The 20,738-nt window shown below is 40.6% G+C and overlaps 1 protein-coding gene across 5 annotated transcripts in view; it reads right to left on the minus strand.

Moving 5' to 3' along the window:
- pax5 (paired box 5) overlaps window positions 1-15,949 on the minus strand; it is a 62,205-nt gene extending 46,256 nt beyond the window's left edge. For 3 of the 5 annotated variants that reach the window (XM_023269190.3, XM_055010362.1, XM_035947661.2), the window contains exons 1-2: window positions 8,633-9,923; window positions 285-450 (exon numbers count right to left, since the gene is read on the minus strand). In XM_023269190.3, the coding sequence (XP_023124958.1) occupies window positions 285-450; window positions 8,633-8,675 (209 nt within the window). In that variant the 5' untranslated portion in view covers window positions 8,676-9,923. Of the gene's footprint in view, window positions 1-284; window positions 451-8,632; window positions 9,924-15,450 lie in introns of those variants that run through there. The other 2 variants (XM_035947660.2, XM_023269189.3) reach the window with 2 other exon arrangements.
- Between the last annotated feature and the right edge of the window lie 4,789 nt (window positions 15,950-20,738).

Genomic DNA, 20,738 nt, shown 5'->3' on the forward strand with positions numbered 1-20,738 from the left:
TTTGACAAATTCTCAGCCAGTCTGTGTGTGTTCATTTTCCCCGATGTCAAAAAACCACAGTAATGACCCAAAACTGAAACGGGTGCGTACGTTTTTTTAGTCCTGTTTCATACCGCAGCACTTTAAAGTTCCACTTAATGCAAAAAAGCACAGTGTTGAAAATAGATAATGGTGTAAGGAGGTTGACATTTTTCCTCTACCATCTGTTCACAGCACACCCAGTGCTACTGTGTGCGTTCTCAGGATTGTCCAAATACACGTGCAGGTGTTTGTGTGCCTTTTACCTGCCCAGTATCTTGCTGACGCATCCATGGCTGACTCGTAGCTGGCGTGAGATGTCACAGGGCCGAACGCCTTGATGGGCAAGTTCTACTATTCGCTGTCGAACTACATCTGGGAGGGGCCTGCCATTTACAAACACACCTCCAAGCTGGTTGACTCCACCATGTCCTAGAGGTGAGCGAGCAGACACAGTTTGAGATGGATCAGAACTAGGCCAAGGATGAGTGAGATACAAAAATGTTGTGACTTGGCTCCAGTCATTGAGAGCAGAAGGTAGCATTAAATTACAACAGTTTACATTAATTTAAAGCAAAGGTAAGATTATTTACATGCAGGTTGATGATGCAGTGATGAGACAATCTTAGAAGACTTGTACATGCGCAAAAATATAAAGGGCCCAGTGATAAAGAGCAATAATAAAAACTTCTTTATTTACTTCTTTATTCATCCAATCAGATTGTTAGTATGAAATAATTTGAATTGTAGGACAGCGTTGTAAATATTGGATCTCAGCTAACTCGACTTTTCCAAAACAATCATAGCTGTTTTCAGTGAGAGATTGACTTAATATCAACGCTGACACACAAAAACAGCTCAGTGCAATTGCAGTCCTCAGATGGCGAATGTTAACAGCTACACTGAAGCAGCTGGAGGTAAAAAAACAAAAAACAAAACCTTGTTAAGGGGCAGGTTAGAATTACTGGTTTTGGTCAGGATCTGTCCAGTCAGTCAGTATCTAGATCCCACTTTCTCTGTTTTAATGCCACCTGTTCTCTCTCAGTTAAACTATTGTTTCTGTGTTGGTAAAAACCACATTCTGACATTATTAGCTTCCTTGAATCAGAGATCAATACTGAAAACATGTACAATACCTACAAGATGTATGGTTTATTGTCTTGGTTAGGAAATGGTAACAGCCACACTTTCTGAGCTACCATCTCTCAGCTGGAGTTAATTTACTATCTCAAATACATCTGATTTCCCTCCTGTCACTGATTTATCCTGCTCAGCATAATAATACAACTCGGACTATTCCAAAGTGCAAACTTTGCCCAATTTCACCAGTGGCAAGCTAAGCAAAGATTTCGAGTAAATGAAGGGATTTCAATTAATTATTGACCAAGGCCTTGCACTGGCCCCTTAGTGAAAGATACCACTAATATTCCCCCTGAGGGATGAAAGTTATGGAGGAAATGAATGAAAGACAGCTAGGCTGATATATACAGCACTAGAACAGAAGTCAAGCTGAACCTTTACACAACAGAATAATCTTCATGTAGCGGGATTATTATTACATTTTTAAAAATTCTTCAACGGTAGCTATAAAGCACAGAAGATCATAGCTGCCAATTAGAAAGCTGCCTGAGAAATTTCCATTTTTGACCGACTGATTAAAACAGCAGCAGCAGCAAAGGAGTCTGGACAATAAATAGAAAATGGCTCTGAGTTAGGGGGGAAGAGCATATAAGCAAGTTGATTTATATTTATACATCTTGTCTGCATTCATCTAGTTTCTACAGCAGTTATCCTGTTATGGAGCTCATCCAAGCATCCACTAATACATTCTGAGCAGGTCAGCAGGAAGCATTTGCACAGAACTCCACATTAAAAAGACGACCACATTTATACATTTGCAAACTCTGAAGGCTCCGGTGAGCTGGGTCGGGTCAGAACCCAACAACTTCTTGATTTGAGGAGACAGTGTTAACCGCTACATCCGCCAGCTGAAACACTGAGTTAGAAACTGTGAGCAAGACAGAAAGACTATTTGGGCAACACTCTTGCTCCCTCCTCGAAATCCTATGTGTATGTATATACTGTGCATGTATGTATCTCACCAAAGGCGCAGTATAAATCAACCAGAATTTCTCTACCATTTAATCCACTGGCTTTTGTATTACCATAGTGATTACGTCTTTAGGGGAAACACACACACACTCTCTCACAGACACTAATCCTAGCTGTGGGGGTAATAGATTTTAAACACATAACCCCAGCAGGGATACCCCCTAAAACACCAAGCTGTCCCCCTGAACCTGTCCCCCTGTCCTCGCCTTCTCCCCACCAGCATAAAATAAAGAAACACACAGTTTTCTCCAGCTTAAATATAAATAGGTCAATGCGTGACAGATAAATAGCAAAATGTGAAGTCTAGAGAGTCTCACTCTGTGAAATCAAACAAAGCTATTTCCAAACGGCTAATGTGGATGGTCACTCTCTTCCATACTACTTTTTTTTTTTTCAGATAGAAGAAGCCTCATTATGCAGACGCCAGCTGCAGACAGCACAATTTGAAAAGCAATCGCTCTTTACGAAAGACAGCAATATATAGACAGAGCAATATCTATTTATGCAATGCCCCTATTGGCTGACGCTCAACCAAGGCTCAAAGACTGAATGGTAGGAAATTTAACAACCAGTGTGAACTTTAAAGACAATATAATCACATCAGCTCAATCAAAGAATTAATTGTTTAGCATCAAATCTGTTCAATCAAAGGAGCTCTCCACTAGCCTAGGGAATATGTATTTTAAATTTTCAGATTGAAGTTGGTTGTGCGAGTCGTCAGATTGGTGCATTTAAGGTGAATTGTGCTGATTTTACCCATCAGAATTAGTTCATTCATGACAGTAAGTTGTAAATACAGTGTGTAAGTGCAGTTTGTTTCAGCCTGAAAAAACAACCCTGATGATGCCACCTTAGGTTTGGATGCCACAAATTTATAACAGAAATGCTGCATTGCAAACTGGAGCAATGAACTTTCAGAGACTGCAACTTTTAACACATTTTGAGGGCGTAAATGCAAATGATATTGAGTTGCTGTATATGGAAAAATGTACAATCCAGCATTTGTGGAGCGTCACACATACTTGGGATTTAAAGTCTGCACTTCTGCTGTTTTAATTTCAACTATCCTGTTTACACTCTACCCCTCACAAGTCCCCCAACTTTAGGAATTTGAAATTATAAATCTTACTTACACAAATAAATCAGCTAAGTCAAATAAACCAGAAAATCCTTCCTGACACAAGTCTCTTGTTTTTATAAGTAGTATATGTCTATAAGTTTCTTTCTGCTTTTATTATGTGTGGTAGTTTGGCACGGTTTCCTTTTGTTGAGCTGGATTTTGTATCAAGCATCTCTTCTAGAGCTGGCAAGGGCTGGATAGTGGACTCAAGTCACCTGGGCTCTGGTAAGGTTATCACTAATTACATGCCATGTAGATGTATGGTTTTGCAGCTCTCTTTATTGGTGTTTTGCAAATTAAAAATAAGAAGTACGGTCTACTTGGTATTCCATGAATGATGACAACTTGCTGGCTTCCAGTGCGCCTGCTGATAGTCTCTGATATTAATAATGTGTACTGTGAACTCTTAGCACCTTATGTACCCAATAAGGAGCCAAAACAGCTTCATTTATAAAGCTCCCGAATCACAATTTGCTCCAAAGGGCTTTATTTCCTGTACATCCTCTATCCTTGGACGCTCCATTCACTGGAACCACTCCAGTCTAAAGCTGCTGGCCTCACTTTTTAACAAGAATTTAATACATTTTATGTGTTTATTAGAAATTTTGTGAGCAGAAAGAAGTAATAAATAACATGCAGCAGATGCTCATAGTCAATGCTTTAACAGAGGACCCTTAAATTCAACTGTTTTTGTAATAAAGAAGCAATCCGCCGACTGATTCCTGTGACTTCATGTCCCATTCAGTTAATGCAGTAAGAAGATACACACACACACACACACACACACACACACACACACACACATGCATTTTCAGATATTCCTCAAAGCAAGAAAGGGCCTGCTGACCTACATGGACAAATTCAGGTCTGTAACGCTCCCTCTCTGTGACTGCTTTGTATAGTTGTGCAAAGGTATTATTCCTCCCTCCTCTCTTTATTATTATTTCCTGAAACCTCTCGGTGAATGAAAGCACAATTTTTGCAGGGTCGTTTGGAGAAGCCTACTGTGGTACGTCGTCCTCGCCACAGGTATCTGCAGAGAAGACTCTCTCTCTCTCTCTCTCTGCCTCCCTCTCCCTCTTTCTCAGATAAGAGTAAATGAAATGGTTCCTTTCACCCTTCCTATCTGGGCCAGGGCATGAAATACGGCTTGCTTTGTAAAGAGATGGAGAGGAATGACTTGTGACCTACAAAAACCGCCAGATAACTATTTATTCACTTATCTGTGTATTTACTGTTGGCATTAGGCGTTCAGACTCTCGCTATTCTTGGGGTAGGCTATGGGGATTATGTGTTTGAAATTTATTTTCCAAGCCTATAAATACTGATAGGGACAAAAACTTACACATTCTATGAAGGCATTTGTTTATCGGCCACTGTAGTATAATTCTCTGAATAAGTCATACAAGTTCTCATTTTGAGGCTTTATGCCATGTTTTAGGCATTAGGAACGATGCTGGCCCAGAGCTAAATTATAGCTCACAGGTTTTATCATGATAAAGCAGAGGAGAGCAAGAAAATACACAAAAATCGTTTTTATAGAATTTTTATAAGAAACTACTCCCTTTCTTGTGGACAGACGACTGAAAATAATAATTTGGAAATAGGTGAAGTTAAAGCACTGAAGAATGTGACGTTCCCTTGCAGCTGGGTGAGTTTAGTGACTGAAGTCCAACAATTCATCCCATTGACCAAACAAATTAACCACTTGCTCCTAGAAATTCAATCAACACGGGCTAGCTCAGGAGGTTTTGTTGCAAATTAGTAACAAAGATTTTGCCAAATTAGGGGTCTTGGCTTTAAAGGGTCTTTCTATAAAAGCCGAACCTTGAGTCTCTAGAGGGGCAAAGCATTGGCAGAGGCAGCAGCTTCATTTTCATCCTCCTGAATCAGAGAGGGACAGAGACAGTCAGGGGACCAGTGGTCATTATGCATCCCTGTTGTATTTTATTTATTTACCCTTTATAGGAGCTGACCTAAGAGCCCAGCACCTCCTTAACTGTTTGATTGATTCACTGTTTCCGGGAGGAAAAAATACAGAGATAAAGGAGAATATATTCGAGCTCCCCCATCCAGAAAATAAGGTCCATTAGGCTTCTGTCTCTCTCTTCCCGCTGCATTCCTCAGTGTCTCTCTCTCCCTTCTCTCTTCCCTTCTGTCCACCAACCTCTCTCTCTCTCTCTCTCTCTCTCTCTCTCTCTCTCACATCTCTCATCTGCCTTGTCACGGCCTGACGGTTCAAAAATAAAGCAAAAGAGAAATCGCAACAAAAACGCCACCGGTCCCCCCCCCCCGTCTGTTCTCTGTCTTGGAAAAAAAAAGAAAGAAAAAAAACATTTAGAAATTACTTTTGACTGGAAACCTGTTTGGAAAGTTGCTTGCGAGAATACAGATGAAGCAAATTTGCTTGAACAAACACTGAACAGATCTGTGAGATGCGCCAGACAGGCGTTTTGGACGCATGCAGTTATTCTGTGTTTTCTTTTCGTGGACTGACACATAATTAATATTTTGTCGAGGAAAAGCGGCTCTGGGAAGCTTGTTAATAAATAATCAGTCTGTTTTGCAGAGATTCCCAAGAGAAGAAGTCGTAAAAAATGTGAGAATTTATAAATTTTATTTTCTAGTTCATTTTTCTGTGACACTGATCAGGATAAAGCTTTGATTCAGTCTGTTGGTTTAGGACTGATGCATTTTCCCCCCACATATTGTCTGCAATTGTTCTATCTTCAGAGTCGCACTTATATTTTCTACGTAAGCCACTAAGGTAGGCCACAGCCTCGCCTGCTTAATATTCAGCATGCCTCCATTACCATTACAATACGTGATTATGAAATTCAGCTCATTATCATCACAATTACCTGCCTTAGATTTTTAAAATATCCCCGCTATATATGGTTGCTCGTGGTAGAAATGACTCTTTAAAGTTAGCAAAGTTGCAATCAGGAGGCTGTTTTACGAATTATATCACATATTCACTTTTCCCACCAGCTTTATGAAATACGGTTATTCCCAAAATGAAAGTAATTTGGGATGTGCAACAAAAAATAATAGGGCAGCCTCTCTGTAGGGATAACAATCAGATTTTTAAAAATAAAACTACATATGGTGTGAGCACACAGCTGCACACTCGGTGCGTAAATTTGTGCTGCGAAACACTAAATAACCTCGTTTTATATGGAACAAAACGCGACACTTTAGAATTCCGCTTTAAAGACACTATTTAAACTCCGTACCACACACACTCGTGGACTTCAGGCTGTTTTATGAAACTCTTATACACACACACACACACACACACACACACACACACACACACACACGCAGAGGCACAAAGCGCACATCCAAACTCGCGCAACAACATTTCCACGCGTCACAGTCGATTCGTCCCGACCTCTCTCTCTCTCTACCTTTGACATTTTTTGGGTGTAATCGTTTTAAAGCGTCTCCGGGCTTTGACATATATAACTTTAGCTCCGCTGTTACCGTCAGCACCGCGGATCATTGCCTTTGGTGAAACGGCAGGGAAGAGGAAACGTGATTCGTTCTAGCTTTTGGACGAGTGTGTGTGTGTGTGTGTGTGTGTGTGTGTGTGTGTGTGTGTGTGTGTGTGTGTGTGTGTGTGTGTGTGTGTGTGTGTGTGTGTGTGTGTGTGCGCGCGCGCGCGCGCGTGTGCGGTTTTCTTTTCTTTTTTTTTTAATCCTGCAGGATAACACACCGTGGGAACCTCTGTCAGTCACATAACACGCGTTCTCTCCGGGACTAAAGTGCAATAAAATATAGAATGCATAATCTATTACGCGCTGAAATGCTTGTAGGGACGTTTTATTGGAGTTTTGAGCGCAAAGACAAAATATAACATGCGCAGCCACACTGCAGGTTGCGAATATGAGGATCACATTTATATATAAAAATGTGCATAATCTCAGCTTGTTTAAAGTACACGTAAAGTTTTTTTATTTCATTGTTTGCTCTGTATTTGGGCCTCCACAGCCAATCCCTGGTGTTGACTGTATCTGAGCGTATTAGAATAATTCCATTAGTTAGATATAGGAGTTTAGTTAGCTGTGCCATACAGTCAATAGGACCTATTGCCTGATTATAGAGCAGGTTTTCCTTTAAATTTTTAGAACTATGAAAATTTAAAGTGCTGGTTTTCCATCATTGACACACATACAGGCTATTTCTATAGGTCAGTGAGAGGGGAGGTAGCCAGTTTTTTGGGGGGGGGCAAAGTGAAGTGAAAAAACAAAGCAGGGGCCGCCATGTCACGACTGAGTGACCAAGTTGTGTCCCCCTTTTATATGCATGCATGGCCCTGCCTGGAGCTGCTCAGCTGAAGTGTCCTCGAGCAAGAAACTGAGGCTGAGTTGAACCTGAGATTCATTATTGCTGTTATTATCATAAAACCTGCGCATATCTCAGTCTGCACCTGTGTGTAAAGTGCTCAGTTTGTGCGTAAAGTGCGCACTGTGTGTCTGTCTGACTTAGAACCACTGTTACTGTTTCTGGATCAAGTTCGGCTTTTAGTCGTACTTTGTTACCCCAGTGGGTCTCTCTCGCTCTCTCTCTCTCTCCCCCATATCTCTCTCCCTCACTCTCTTTCCCCCTCTCTGACCCCTGCACCTCGTCTTCCCTTCAAAGGAGGAAAACACAGCAAACCGTCCGTCACAAAGCAGCAACAAACACAACACAAAGCAGGCCTACATCGCCTACATTTCACCACACGATTCACAAAATCGCCTCAGCGTTTCATCCCATGCATAACTCAAGTCAGTGTACACCTGCTCGACATTCACTGTGAGCATTTAAAAACTACAATGATAAGACATTGAAAAGGCAATTGCTTGTATAAACATCAAATGCAGAAATGGGAGAAAAATCCAAAATGAATTATTTCAGCTTAAAGATTTGTATATATTCACGGTTGAAACACTGCAAAAAATATCCACATTAAAAGCAGTTTAGAGGAGTAAACATTTGTGTTTGTTTTTTTTTTCAGAAAAATATGCCTACATGCGCCAGTAAATGGAGGCCAAATTTATTTGCACCACAAATTTACTTTCAGACTGTTTTGAGATTTTTGAGAAATGATTTCAGCTTCTTCAAGTAAAGATTTAACATTTAAACATTTTTGCAAACATCCTGGAACAGGCTGGTTTCTGTGAGCGAAATGCGAGTTCTCTTTTATTTAAATGCAGTTTTTAAAATTTGTTTGCTTTTGTTATAGTATCAGTCGGATACAATAAAAAACAGACTTTAAGACTCAAAAGAATGCAGTGTATGGTGCGTGCTTATTATGACTTGGTGGTCTGGGGGTTGGCTTGGTTCAGGGCAGATGGGATCGTGCAGATGGAGGAAATTATAAACGTATAAACTTACTGTGCATTGCCGCAAACGGGTCGTGCTTACAGTGAATCTCCATCGCTACGGTTGAGCTGCAGGGCCCCGGTGAGGGGACTGAAAAATGCCACCGGACGCCCCGCTTCAGTCGGCCACTATATACTGACAAACCGTGACCTCCAATGAATGAAAAAGCGCAAGGCTGCCAGTTCCCTTCAAAAAACAAAACAAAACTTTTTTATGCCTAATTTAAACAACGAAAATTTAACTGATTGAAAATGTGACACGGTGCGCTTTGAGTTGAACTCATAAAAACGATATCAAAACATCGAAAAGTGGAGATTTGCAGGTGAAAGGGAAGAAAGAAATGGTGCCAAAAAATGCGAATCAGAGACGGGCCCCCTCCTCATGGGGACGGGACACACCAGCGGCTCTGTTCAGGCGTCTCCGAAACCAGAGGAGGGAAACGACAGCGGTGGTGCTCATTCCTTCAGCTGCTCGTCAACACCAAGCTGCTACCAGTCCCAAGACGTAAAAAATGCAACAGTTTCAAAGAGGAAAGAAAAAAGGCAGAACAAAGTAGCCTTCCCTCTTTTCTCTCCTTCTCGGTCCGCTGACCGTGACCCCTGAACCGATGGAGGCTCAACTTTCTCCTCTCAGTCTGTGCAGAAATATTTCAAAATACAAAAATAAAAATAAGTTAAAAAACTGAGCTGAAAGGGGGGGGAAATATTCGTTACAGATCCACTGTTGGGTGTGTTTTTGCTCCGGGTTCTTTTCTGCACATTTCTTCTTGTCATAAATCGTCCCCAGCAGTTGGTCTCACATGAACACTTGGTTATCTCCCCTCAATAAAGCGAGTGAGCGCGGATGACTGCTCACATCTTGAAGTCTCATATCCCACCGTGCCAAAAAAGAAGAAGAAGAAAAAAAAACGAAAATTACGCAGCAAAAAATATATTAAAAAAGTCACTCTCTGGTTGGAGTAAAAACTACTGGAGCTGAGTTGAGAGATGTTGTCTTGCTTGTATGAACGAGAAGCAGCTCTTGGTCACTGTGTGGACCAGGACTCACTGCTGCAGGACTCCCGGTTTATGTTGTGAGTTTTTGGAGACGGAGCAAAAGGGAACAGTCCAGTCCCAAAAAAAAATTAAAAACGGCACTTTTTCTCCGCGCTGGAAGCCACTGGACGCCAAACGCTTGCGGTGTAAATGTGCGCACAGACGGGCTTCTCTGACCTGTACGGTGAACAGCTGCCTGCGCCTGCCTGACTCCACGGTGGCGCACGGCGCGTTTCAGGACCTGCTCTCGTGCGGACAGCGCCCGCGCTCCCAACCCCCTGGAACCCTAACCTACACGCGCCGGCCAGCCGCACGTCACTCACGGGGAGCTCAGCCAATCACGACGCGAGTCCCGCCGCCACGTCACCGCCAACCCCAGGCGGAACCGGGCGGGGCTTGACTGTGATTGGCCGCGGCGAATCCCGTGGGCCAATGACGCCCCGCATGCTTTGTCCGCCCGCCAATGAGGATGCGCGGCGAGGCGACGCTCGGCTCGGGGAGTAGATGATCGTATGTTTAATTTCAATTAACGAAGTAAAAAACCTAATGCCTTTATACCCATTTGCGCTCAATTTATTCATGTCAATATTAAATGGCTAATTAATTGAGTATTACTAAAAATGAGGCTTAGTTGCAGCAAGGCTTTATAAATACTCAAGAACTCAAACTGCAGTTGTCCATCTTTCTGTATTATTGGTAGCTGTAAGAAAAGTAAAAAAAAATATATTAAGGAAAAGGTAGCTTTTGTAGGCCCGCAGCATTTTTATGAAACGCATTTAAGTCAAAATTTCCAAAAATCTTTCAATTCTGTGAACCATCTTTTGGCCAGAGTTGTCAAGTATTATGAAAACAATTGGCCCTGCATAATTTCTGTATTTCCCTCCATCCTTCAGCACAATGTTATAAATCTTTAGCTTGGGGAGAATTGGGAGACAACCTATGAAACATGCATTGCCACTCATTAACTAATTGATTGCGGATCCAAACGGAGGTGCTTTTTAATGAAATGCAATTGGCGAGCTCCGCATTTACACTCCAAACTGTGAGAGGGGGGGATTCAATACATGTGCGTCCCACCTGATTTGAGAGGGCATATCAAAGCCTCGCCCCTGTAATATTAACCACACAAATAGCCTAAAGCATGAGCCAAATTAAAAAGTGTTATTTCCCTTCTTCCTGTTTCTCGACATTTAATCATTTTAGCTCCTCGGTGCATATATATATATATATATATATATATATATATATATATATATATATATATATATATATATATATATATATACACTGCACATATTAACCCTTAGATTAGACACATTTAGAGGCTATACTGGAGAGCATTTCTCCCTATAGAACAGCACCATTAAACATACTACATTTGGCGTAATTTGGCAAGTTGTTGTTCGCAGTGGTTCAATAAACAGCATCCACAACGTTTACCTTATTTTCCTCACTTTTTCAGGTTTATCCTCAAAAGACTTACGTGCTTGATGTACCTCAAGGCAATACATCTGTTTCTGAAAAGGTCAGTGTACGATATTATTGAGTTTTGTGTAATTTTCTGATTTTTATATTTGAAAATTTCTTCGTCTGCATCATTGGTTTCTTTAGATTCCTACTTCCATAATGTGCATTTCTGCTCTGAGTATTAAACTGGCTCATTTTTGAAGCCCTCAGTGCCCCAAAAACTACTTTAAATCCTACAAAAAAAGCCACACTCTCGAGTTGTTGTTTAGAAAAGAGTATTATAGAATAATAGAACTATTGTCCATGTAAATTAATGTTAGAAAAAGCTGAATTCCGGTGGTTTTCCTCCTTTATGTTTGAAGTCGTCTTACTACCGATGTTTACTAGAGAAACCACGAGGGGGCGTTCAGCCTTGGACAATGTGTCCTTACGCACACGCACGTGCACGCAGATACACACACTTGCAAATACAAGACATGTACAGGAACTTTACTATCAGCATGCTGGAAGTTAACAGTCCTCCAAGCAATCCACTGGAGTCCCAAACTGACCAAAAAAACCCCCAAAAACCTGTTAATCCGAGACACACAGGACCACTGAAACATTGGCTGTTTGTCTGAACCAATATCTTCAGCACTAAATGTGGTTTCATGAATCTTCATTGATTCCATGTTCGTGCCCTTTAATCCACTGACAGTAAACCCCATTTCCAACATTCCCACTAATCCTCATTCATATTTCACATCTCTTTACTGAACACTCATCAATTATAAGGCCTCATGCAAACCTGGCAGACAGCAAACCTGCTTAATTTGGATTTTGTTTTGCCATTTTTCTATTAAAAGAGGATAAAATCAGATAGACTAAGATGTGATTAAAAACAATAGAGAAAGAGTTGGATCGTGTGTAATCAACCTTTAGGCCTGAATTTAGGCCACACAAGAACGAAATGACCAAATGTAGACTGACAATGGCAGAGATACTGCTGCAAGAAAATACTCTGTAAAGTGAGAAATTCGTAGACTACTTGGCATTTTTAAATACATAACACAAAGTGCATATTTTCAAAAAAGGAAACTTCTGTTTTTCCCCTCTTCACATACATTTATAAAATTAAATAAATAATATTTTGCATTGCCAGAGCAGAATATTTGGCTCTTGGATTCTCCAAACAGAGACTCAAACCCACAATCATATCACATTTTGCGGTTTTTAAAATATATTTTATTGTTTCAATCATATTTGTTCTTCTCTGCAGCCAGTCTGTGTTTTTTAAAATTTATTTATTGAGATATAGACACGAGCGCTTCTCTTCCTCACAGAAGTAAATTGCAGCCGTCGTTCTTGTCTCTCCGATTTGCAAATTAAATACATAAGCAATTAAAAAATCCAAACACAATCAATCATGTATACAAATTGTTGTTGCTTTAGGGTTGGAAATTTGGAGAAAACTTCCATCAGGGTAGGACGACTTTAATCCGGGGATCCAAATCCATTACCATATTTCATTACCTCTCCAGTGTTGGAAATGGGAGGATGGGAGGGTCGTGGGGGAGGAGGAGGAAGAGGGTCTGTATACTTTCTTAAACATTAGTAAGAATGTGGTTGAGCTGTGATAATCATTTGGAGGCAAATTGGAGCCAATGTTGTTGTTTAAGTGCTCCATCTTTCTTTCCTCCTCTCCCTTTCCCCTTCCCTCCATTCACCATGAAAGCTTCGGCTGTTTTGCTTTTTTACGCCCGAGCCTCGAAACGAAAAAGCAATGAAAAATTAATAGCGCATGTTAACTCTACCAGCTCGTTTATTACACGCCCGCTGACTGTAAACATAATGAGAAAGCTCCCGTATCTCTTCTTAAGTTTCCATTTGCTTATAAAATATAAAAGTCATAACTAATAAATAAAATATATGGACTGCAGGAAAGTCTCGAGGCGGAGCCGAGCAGGTAAATCACTGACTGCTTCCTTCTTCCATGCAGAGGCCTGATCAGATGGACTTATTTGTAATCATTTGGCTCTTTGATAAAGCAAGTAAAGACCAGTCTGTCATCTGTCAGGTGGAATATACGGCCCTTGCTGGTCATTATATCGGCTCATGTTCTGTGTTACGATGGGGCACTTGAGGTCAAAACGAATGTAGGCTATGTGCCATGTGAGGTCATCTCTCTCTCTCTCTCTCTCTTTCTCCCCTCCCTTTCTGTCTTCCATCCTCCATCTCTCTCTCCCTCTATCGCAGCTTCTCTTGGTGTTCGCTGCGCACTGGCGCAGCATCTATTTGACTTGTATTCTGCAGGCTTTAGTACGCGTTTTAGCAAAGACTTTTAGGAATGGAGAATCAAATACTCCTTATCAGAAAATGAAAGCTGCACGAAGCCTGAATAGCCACGAATCGCGGTTTTCATACAGTTTGGACACACAAAAGAGGCTTGTCCCCACAGTAGATATGGACAGGGATCTAAATGTACCTTTATTTTATTGTTAGAATTGACATAAGAAGGATGTCACATTTTTGGAAAGCTTATGCAAAAAAAATTTTTTAAAATAAAATCATTAATGGATCATAGCAGATGTGAGCTACGTCTAATTGTTTTCATTATTAATAATTTAACGTAGCTTGCTGCCCCCACACAAACAGCGGCCCTGCTCTTTGCAAAGAACGCGCTTTTACGCACTGCCAACCTGCAGGGCGGGAACAGAGGAGGCCTGATTAGATCCACGTTCATTCTCGCTGATTCCCCTTTGTACCCCGAGCACGTATTTTAAAGTGTCAGGAAATGGAGAGGCTGTAGGTATAGGCCCTGGGCCCTAAAGACTTTACACATCAACGGGGGAGGGCCTCCTTTAAACTCTGATTTCCTCAGTGGTTAAAAAGGTTATTATCCAATTGCTACAAATCCCATTGCTTTATCAGGAGTTAGGCCCACTCCACAAAAGGCTGCAAAGGAGGCATTATTTGTCTTACAGACCACTGGCATCGTTGGAAGAGAAATTTCCATAGAAGGCCGGGCACAAGCTAATTTATTTCTATTATGAGACAAGGTGTTGGGTTCTGAACACACTTCCTTGTCACAATATTACGAAAATGACGTGTAAAACATCACTTAACGTAGTTGAACCTATTGTAAAATATTGTTCCAAAAATGTTTTAAACATCCACTATGCGTTCATTGCAATAAACTCAGTAGTAAGCTAGCAGGGGCATCACTAAATCAGGTGTTTGCTTTTCCGGAGAAGAGGCTGCATGAAGCGCAAGCATTTCCCGTTCAAAGAGGCTGATCACCTGCCCACAGTTTCTTAATGACAAACGACGTTTTATCAATGCAGACACAGCGGGCAGCAATATGAAATGATGTGATATCCATTGGGTGCCATAACAAGGTCGATGGCCTGATCCATTGCTGTACCAGACCCCGCTGTTTTATGAATAGGTCTATAGGAGATTAACCTGTTGAATAAAGTAATGGAGACACCAAGAAAACCGTCAAGGAGGCAGATATTTTTTTCAACGGTCGTCAACTACTGTGCGCAAACTATAAAACAAAGCAAAGAACTTCCACATCATCATCTCAAAGAACCATCTGGCCGGTTTTTGTTTAACACAGACATTTAACAAACATGAAAACCGCACATAGCAGCCACGAGCTTTTCCAAATGCACTGTGATTTTTATTATTAAGATCACTCTTGGTATTAATGTTCCTCGCAGGTTATGGTGCACTGACCAACTAGTCTAACTGACACACAATGACTCACAAAACCAACAAGTTCAGTCACTTTCTGCAGCACACAGTGCCAAACATTTCAAATGTGAAAAAATATAATTTAAAAAAGTCTTTAAAAAGCCTTTACTGACATCACAGTTAATTATATTTCAAACTAGCAAAAATATAAACCCCACATTAAAAAAAATATACACATTTACTCCAGTTTTAATTAAAGTCTAACGACTTTCTTGATTACAGCAAAAATGAGGATTAAACCAGATGATCAACCTGAGTGGAATGTTTCATCAAAAAAGTTACAAACTAAAGACAAAAATTCTTAAAGTGAGTTTATACTTAAGCTTTTCCTATTTTTCGTCATCCAGGGCAACTTCAGAAAACTTTGTAATACTTCAAATAACTCAATACACCACCGAAAAGTCAAAAAGGAAACATTTGCAATAGCTTACATATCCATAAATAAGTTCCACAACTTTTAAACTTTCACTACATCAAAAAAAACAAAAACAAAAACGGACAAACACCACAAGAAGAGTTCCCTCGACAACAAGCTAAGTTCAACTCTTCATAAAAGTGAAATTAAGCTCGAGTGAGCCGGTGCGACCCTACCTGCTCTCCCCAGCCGCAGTGCAGGACTCTTGGGCCCCTGGTCCATGTTACCCGGTTAGAACAGGGGGAGGCGATGGAGGGAGGAAAAAAAGGAAAAGAACAAAAAACTTTTTCCAGGGTCTCCCTATCTTCCTCTCTCTCTCTCTCTCTCTCCCTCTCTCTCTCCCTCTCTGGCACTGTTTTCTCTTCTCCCTCTCTCTTTTTTTCTTTCGTCCTACAGTACTTTTGGGGCGAGTTGTAGGTTGAAATAATTCGACCCTTCCGCTCCCTATTGCACTCCCTGCAAGTGCTCAGTCAGCTGCAACTAAACGCTTTAGGTGGAAAAAAGGCTTCGGGGGGAAGCGTGAAATGATCACGCCGAGTAAAAGAGCCGCTCTCTCAATGTGCGCTCATGTCCTGTCCTTTTCCTGCACGAGCTCGCACACACCAATGCAATTCGCACGCGCGCGCACGAACACGTATTAGCATGCGCGGCCACGCATACATACACACGACATGCAACCTCCACCCTTCCCTGCAGGGCCGCGCCCCCCTCACTCGCATCTGTTACCAAGTTCCACTTTACTAAACTTTCCCGCCCCCGCCCCGCTCTCCCTCTCTCAGTCTTTCCCTCTTTTATGTTAGATTCATTTCCTCTGGCACACACCCCGTTGATAGCTCTGGACGTTGGTGGGTAACATTAAATTACAGTCTAGCTATGCGTAAAAGCCAGCGCACGTTTTGCTCTCTTTTGATTAACTCAGGAATAAGAGAAAAATTTTTCATTAAGCGTATTTTTGTTCAGTGTCTTTTCTGGGTCTTCCAGAGAGCCCTTGTGAGAGTTCCTCCAAACTTGTCTCCTCAGTCGGTATACACCTGTTACGCACGGTGCTCTTTACGCATTACGCACGGACTGAAACACTGGAGCAGCAGCAGCAGGTGCAGACACACAGAGCTACAGCTTCAACCCGTGCAGGTGGAGAGGGCTGCCTTCTCCTCCTGCATGCACTGTGCGCAAAGTGTTGGTTACAAAACGGATAGTTCCGCTCCTCAGCTCTGATTGTTCGCAGACACACACCTGTGAGCGCATAACATTGAATTTAAATATTAATTTGCCAACTGAAAATTTCCACTCATACTGATACTCACCGCTTTGTTTGGTTCTCGTCGAGAACTTTTATTCTCTGGCGGAACAATGATATTAAACATGTGCGCTCTGGTTGACTCTTCAGTCGGGTTTTTGCAGTCATTTTGAACCAACTCAGAAGATTTAACACCGCATTGTTTTAGACTCGAGACAAACCAAAACCTCGAAAATTGAAGACTCAAAATTTAAAAAAAAAAAAAAAAAAAAAAAAAAACCATAACAGAAAGTTTCCTCTTTTCCTTGCCTGGTCACTCTTTAGTTATAGTTTACACGTTTCTGTTGACGAGAAAAGCTGAGACCGTGAACGTGTGTCTTTGGGGGAGAAATTGTGATATGGCCTCGAGCTTGAGCCGAAAATAACCGGAATAATTTTTCTGTGGTGAGACACCATATGCACAAGCTCACATGTGAAAATACGTGGAAAAGACACGACAAACAGCCTCAGTCAGGCACTTTTGTGTAGATAAAAACACAACATTTCAGCACAAATTCTTACCGGACCGGACCCAAATTGTGAATTAAGATTTTAGCAGATATTTGTGAGTAGTGGGAGTGTCGCTTCTTCTTCTTCTTCTTCTTCCTCTTCTTCTTCGTGTCCTCCAGACAGCGGCGGGTCTCAGAGTTCACGCGCAGTCCGCAGACTATTGAGTGCGGAACAAAGCGCGAGACATCGACCCATTTTTGCCCTGCTTGTCGTCTCGCGCTGCAACACTCCGACCCTGACCTCCGGCTCGCGCCCTCCAGCATCCAAACACAAACACTAACGTTTCCGTGTGAAAGGCGACAAAACAACGCACAAAAAGAGGCTAAACTTCGACCTCCAGCCCGAAGAGAAGACCCCAAATATGTATTTTTAGACTTTTTTTTCACGAACATACCAACTTATGCTGCTCTGGACTGGAAGACAGGAGATTTCTGCTAGCATTAAGTGGGCGACATGTTGGCCTTTTCACGTATAAAACTTTGTAACTCGAGTCTTGTGGAAAATGTACTTTGGCTAATATTGCTGCTGCTGTCACTCACCAGGATATTAATAATGATTAGGCCTACATATATTGTCAGTGCTACTGTTTCTGAATCCTCGGCAGACTCGTGTCATCCTTATCTTTTTATGGACCCAAAAGTTCAATCTGTATGCATGGCCATGGCTGCGGATTATTCACTGCATTTCCTGAAACGTGTGAGCTCGCAGAAAAGACTGTACACTTATCTGTCATTGAGCTGTTTGCAGAAACCAAGTTATTATATTCCACTTAAGTTTTCAGTTTTTGGTTGCTCTGCCAAGTTTGCAATGCAGTGGAGATTAATTAGACATTATGTTGGAATTTTCATTTAGAAATCTTAATAAATAAAACGGTGGCAGTTGGAGGGAAATGTGATTCATAGCTCAAGACTTGTTTTAATTAAGCTTTACCTGGCAATTCGTGTTCATAGTGGGGATGTGAATTTTAGGAAAAAAATACTTTTTAAACATAAAAATAGGCCTTCAAAATATAAACAGTTGAAATAGTACATCAAAACTTTTATATTTATTTTATTATTATAAAATAAATGCTTTCAAATATAATAATTAGTATGTAAATAATATGGACATAATAGAAGTTAGTGACATTTTTATATATATTTATATATTTTAAATATGGATTAATTTGTACATGGAAATTGCAAAATTATATTCACACTGCATACAAAACTTTACCTATAGCAGTGTTTTGAAATTTGGTACTTGTTTATACTTTTTTTTTTTTTTTTTTTTTTTTACACTCTTAGACAAGGAGCTGCTATTTTTCTTTTTTTTCTCCCCCTAATATCCTTTCATGGTTCTCCTGCAGCCTCACGTGTCTCTCCACATTTACACTGCTCACTGGATCCCTTTAAAGAATTCGCCATAGTTTAGATATTAATCATCATTTGTTTGTTTTCCATCCCCCGTGCTAATTAATGTAATTAATATGAGGGGGAGTAGTTGGATCGGTGACCTGCGCTCTGACCGAGCGGAACCGTAAAGAATCGCATTAAAACGCGAGGCAGAAGAACTAAAGGGACGATTAGAACAATAAGTAAACACGTAAACACAGGAGGAGATGCTGCCTGCCTCTCTGGGACTCTTGGCTTGCTGCACAGCGTTTAAATTTAGTGTAAACTACAAGCAAAGATAAAGCTTTAAAGGCCTGTTCAAAGGAGGGATGCAGACAAACGAGTTTCAGTGAGGAAAATGAAACATTGCATCTGCATATGTTATTTAGAGGCTCAAAAACAGTGAGTAAAAGTAAAAGTCCTGCCTTTACAATGTTACTTAGGTGTAAGTATGTGTTTTAAATAGTATACGTGTTCAGTTTGCGGAATGCTTTTTTCATTTTTTTTTTGTTAAACTCTTGAAAAAACACTGTATTTTTGGATTATAGTGTTTAATGTTGTAGCTGCTTCAAAGTGTACCTTATTTTAACCGCCATGCTGCTGGGCTCAATCTGTAATAATGCATTCTTATTCAGAAAAATATTCATATATTTTGTATGTAAACCTTCAGTCTGCAAAGAAACTCCAGATGTCAATACAGGGCAGAAAAAGTTCTATATCTGAAGTGTCGTGGATTAGAAAGAAGAATCAGAAAATGAAAAGCAAAGCAGAAGTGCCTCAGATTTAGACTTGGGTATAGTATTTGGGTTACTTTCAAACACTGTTCCTAAATACAATTTAACTGCAGCCATAAATGTTCACAATAGATGTTTAAACATTCAATATAATGTTAAAGAATATTCAAGAAATTTCTTACTATGTTGGAAACTGTTTTACTGGATAAACTGTTTAATTTTAAGTATCCCAAGCACATGTTTTTGAAACAAATATAACTTATATTCATTCATTTTTCAGAACTGATAATTTACTCTTTTAGTCTCTGATTTGTTCAATTTAGATTATTTTATTTTAGGTGGCTATGGTCTCTTTGGCTTTACATTTGGTAAATCCTTGAATTCTTTTGAAACTTTGTTATAAATCTGCTTTCATGAAAAGGCCTGAATCTCTACCTCCTTACGCAGTTTCTTACCCAAAAAGCCCTTCTGAATGTTTCTACCATGAAGCGCATCATGCATGGTTTCAATAATGCTCCATTTGGCTTGGCATAATAATAACCCTTGTGTTAGATTTCTTTACACTAAGACAGAGAAACCTATACTAATGCTTTTATTTAAAAAAAAAAAAAAAAAAAAACTTGCCTCTGGTGCTCATGTGTTTGCCTTTGCTTTCCTTGAAACACTCAGAGCCACAGTGCTGATTGAGCTTACCTCTATATCCCCGGGATTTAATTCAGAGTGGCACTTCACTGTGGCGACACAGGGTTCTCTTTTTGCAGCCGTGGTGCCTGGGTGTTGTTGTGACTATAGAGGCTAGAAGGGGGCTTAAGGGCTGCAGGACGGATTGAGAAATGGGACACATTATTTGTCCATGAAACATTATGTGACACAACATGACACCAGGCCATTTGTATGTAAAGGTAAACATTTCAGCGTGACGATTCGACAAGAGGGGACAAGGCTCCTGTCAATGTGGTTTTATACTCGCAGCTGAGAAAGAGGTGTTGTAGCATCGTGTGGTGGTGAAGTGTGTATGTGGGACCTTGTGTGTGTAGAGCTTCTGTTCACAAATTTAATCCCCATAGACACAAGTCACTTGGTCCAGTCTGAAAAGGTGTTGTTAGGCTTGTTCTCTTGTTATTTTTTTTTTATTCCTTTACTGAAAGCACGAACAGACTGTTGATCAAAGAGCTTCACAAAAAGTGTTTCTTGTGTGGTGTGTGTTTGTGTGTTTCACCTGTACTGCAAGTGTGCAAGTGCATTTATTTTCCAAAAGTGTCAGTGTCACAGACTCCAAACAACGGATTTTAAGCACCAGGGTTAAATTTACTGACAATAAAAGGTGCCTCAAATACAGAAACACTGGGGCATCTTGTTGGAGTCCAGACACTGACACTGGTGGTCAAGTTTTTTGCTTTTGCGGCCTCTGTGATGAAAGAAATCTGTCATTTCTTCTCATCACAAGAGGACCTCCCTGTTGTACAAACAAGTGGAGAAAATTTCAAGCAGTAAGTTTTTCTTGTCTATCTCAGTTTGACAATTTGAAATATGACAATAAATACCTTGTGTCAATATGTTGTACATTTTAT

This window comes from Amphiprion ocellaris, chromosome 4 (assembly GCF_022539595.1).
Source record: "Amphiprion ocellaris isolate individual 3 ecotype Okinawa chromosome 4, ASM2253959v1, whole genome shotgun sequence".
NCBI lineage: Eukaryota > Metazoa > Chordata > Actinopteri > Pomacentridae > Amphiprion > Amphiprion ocellaris.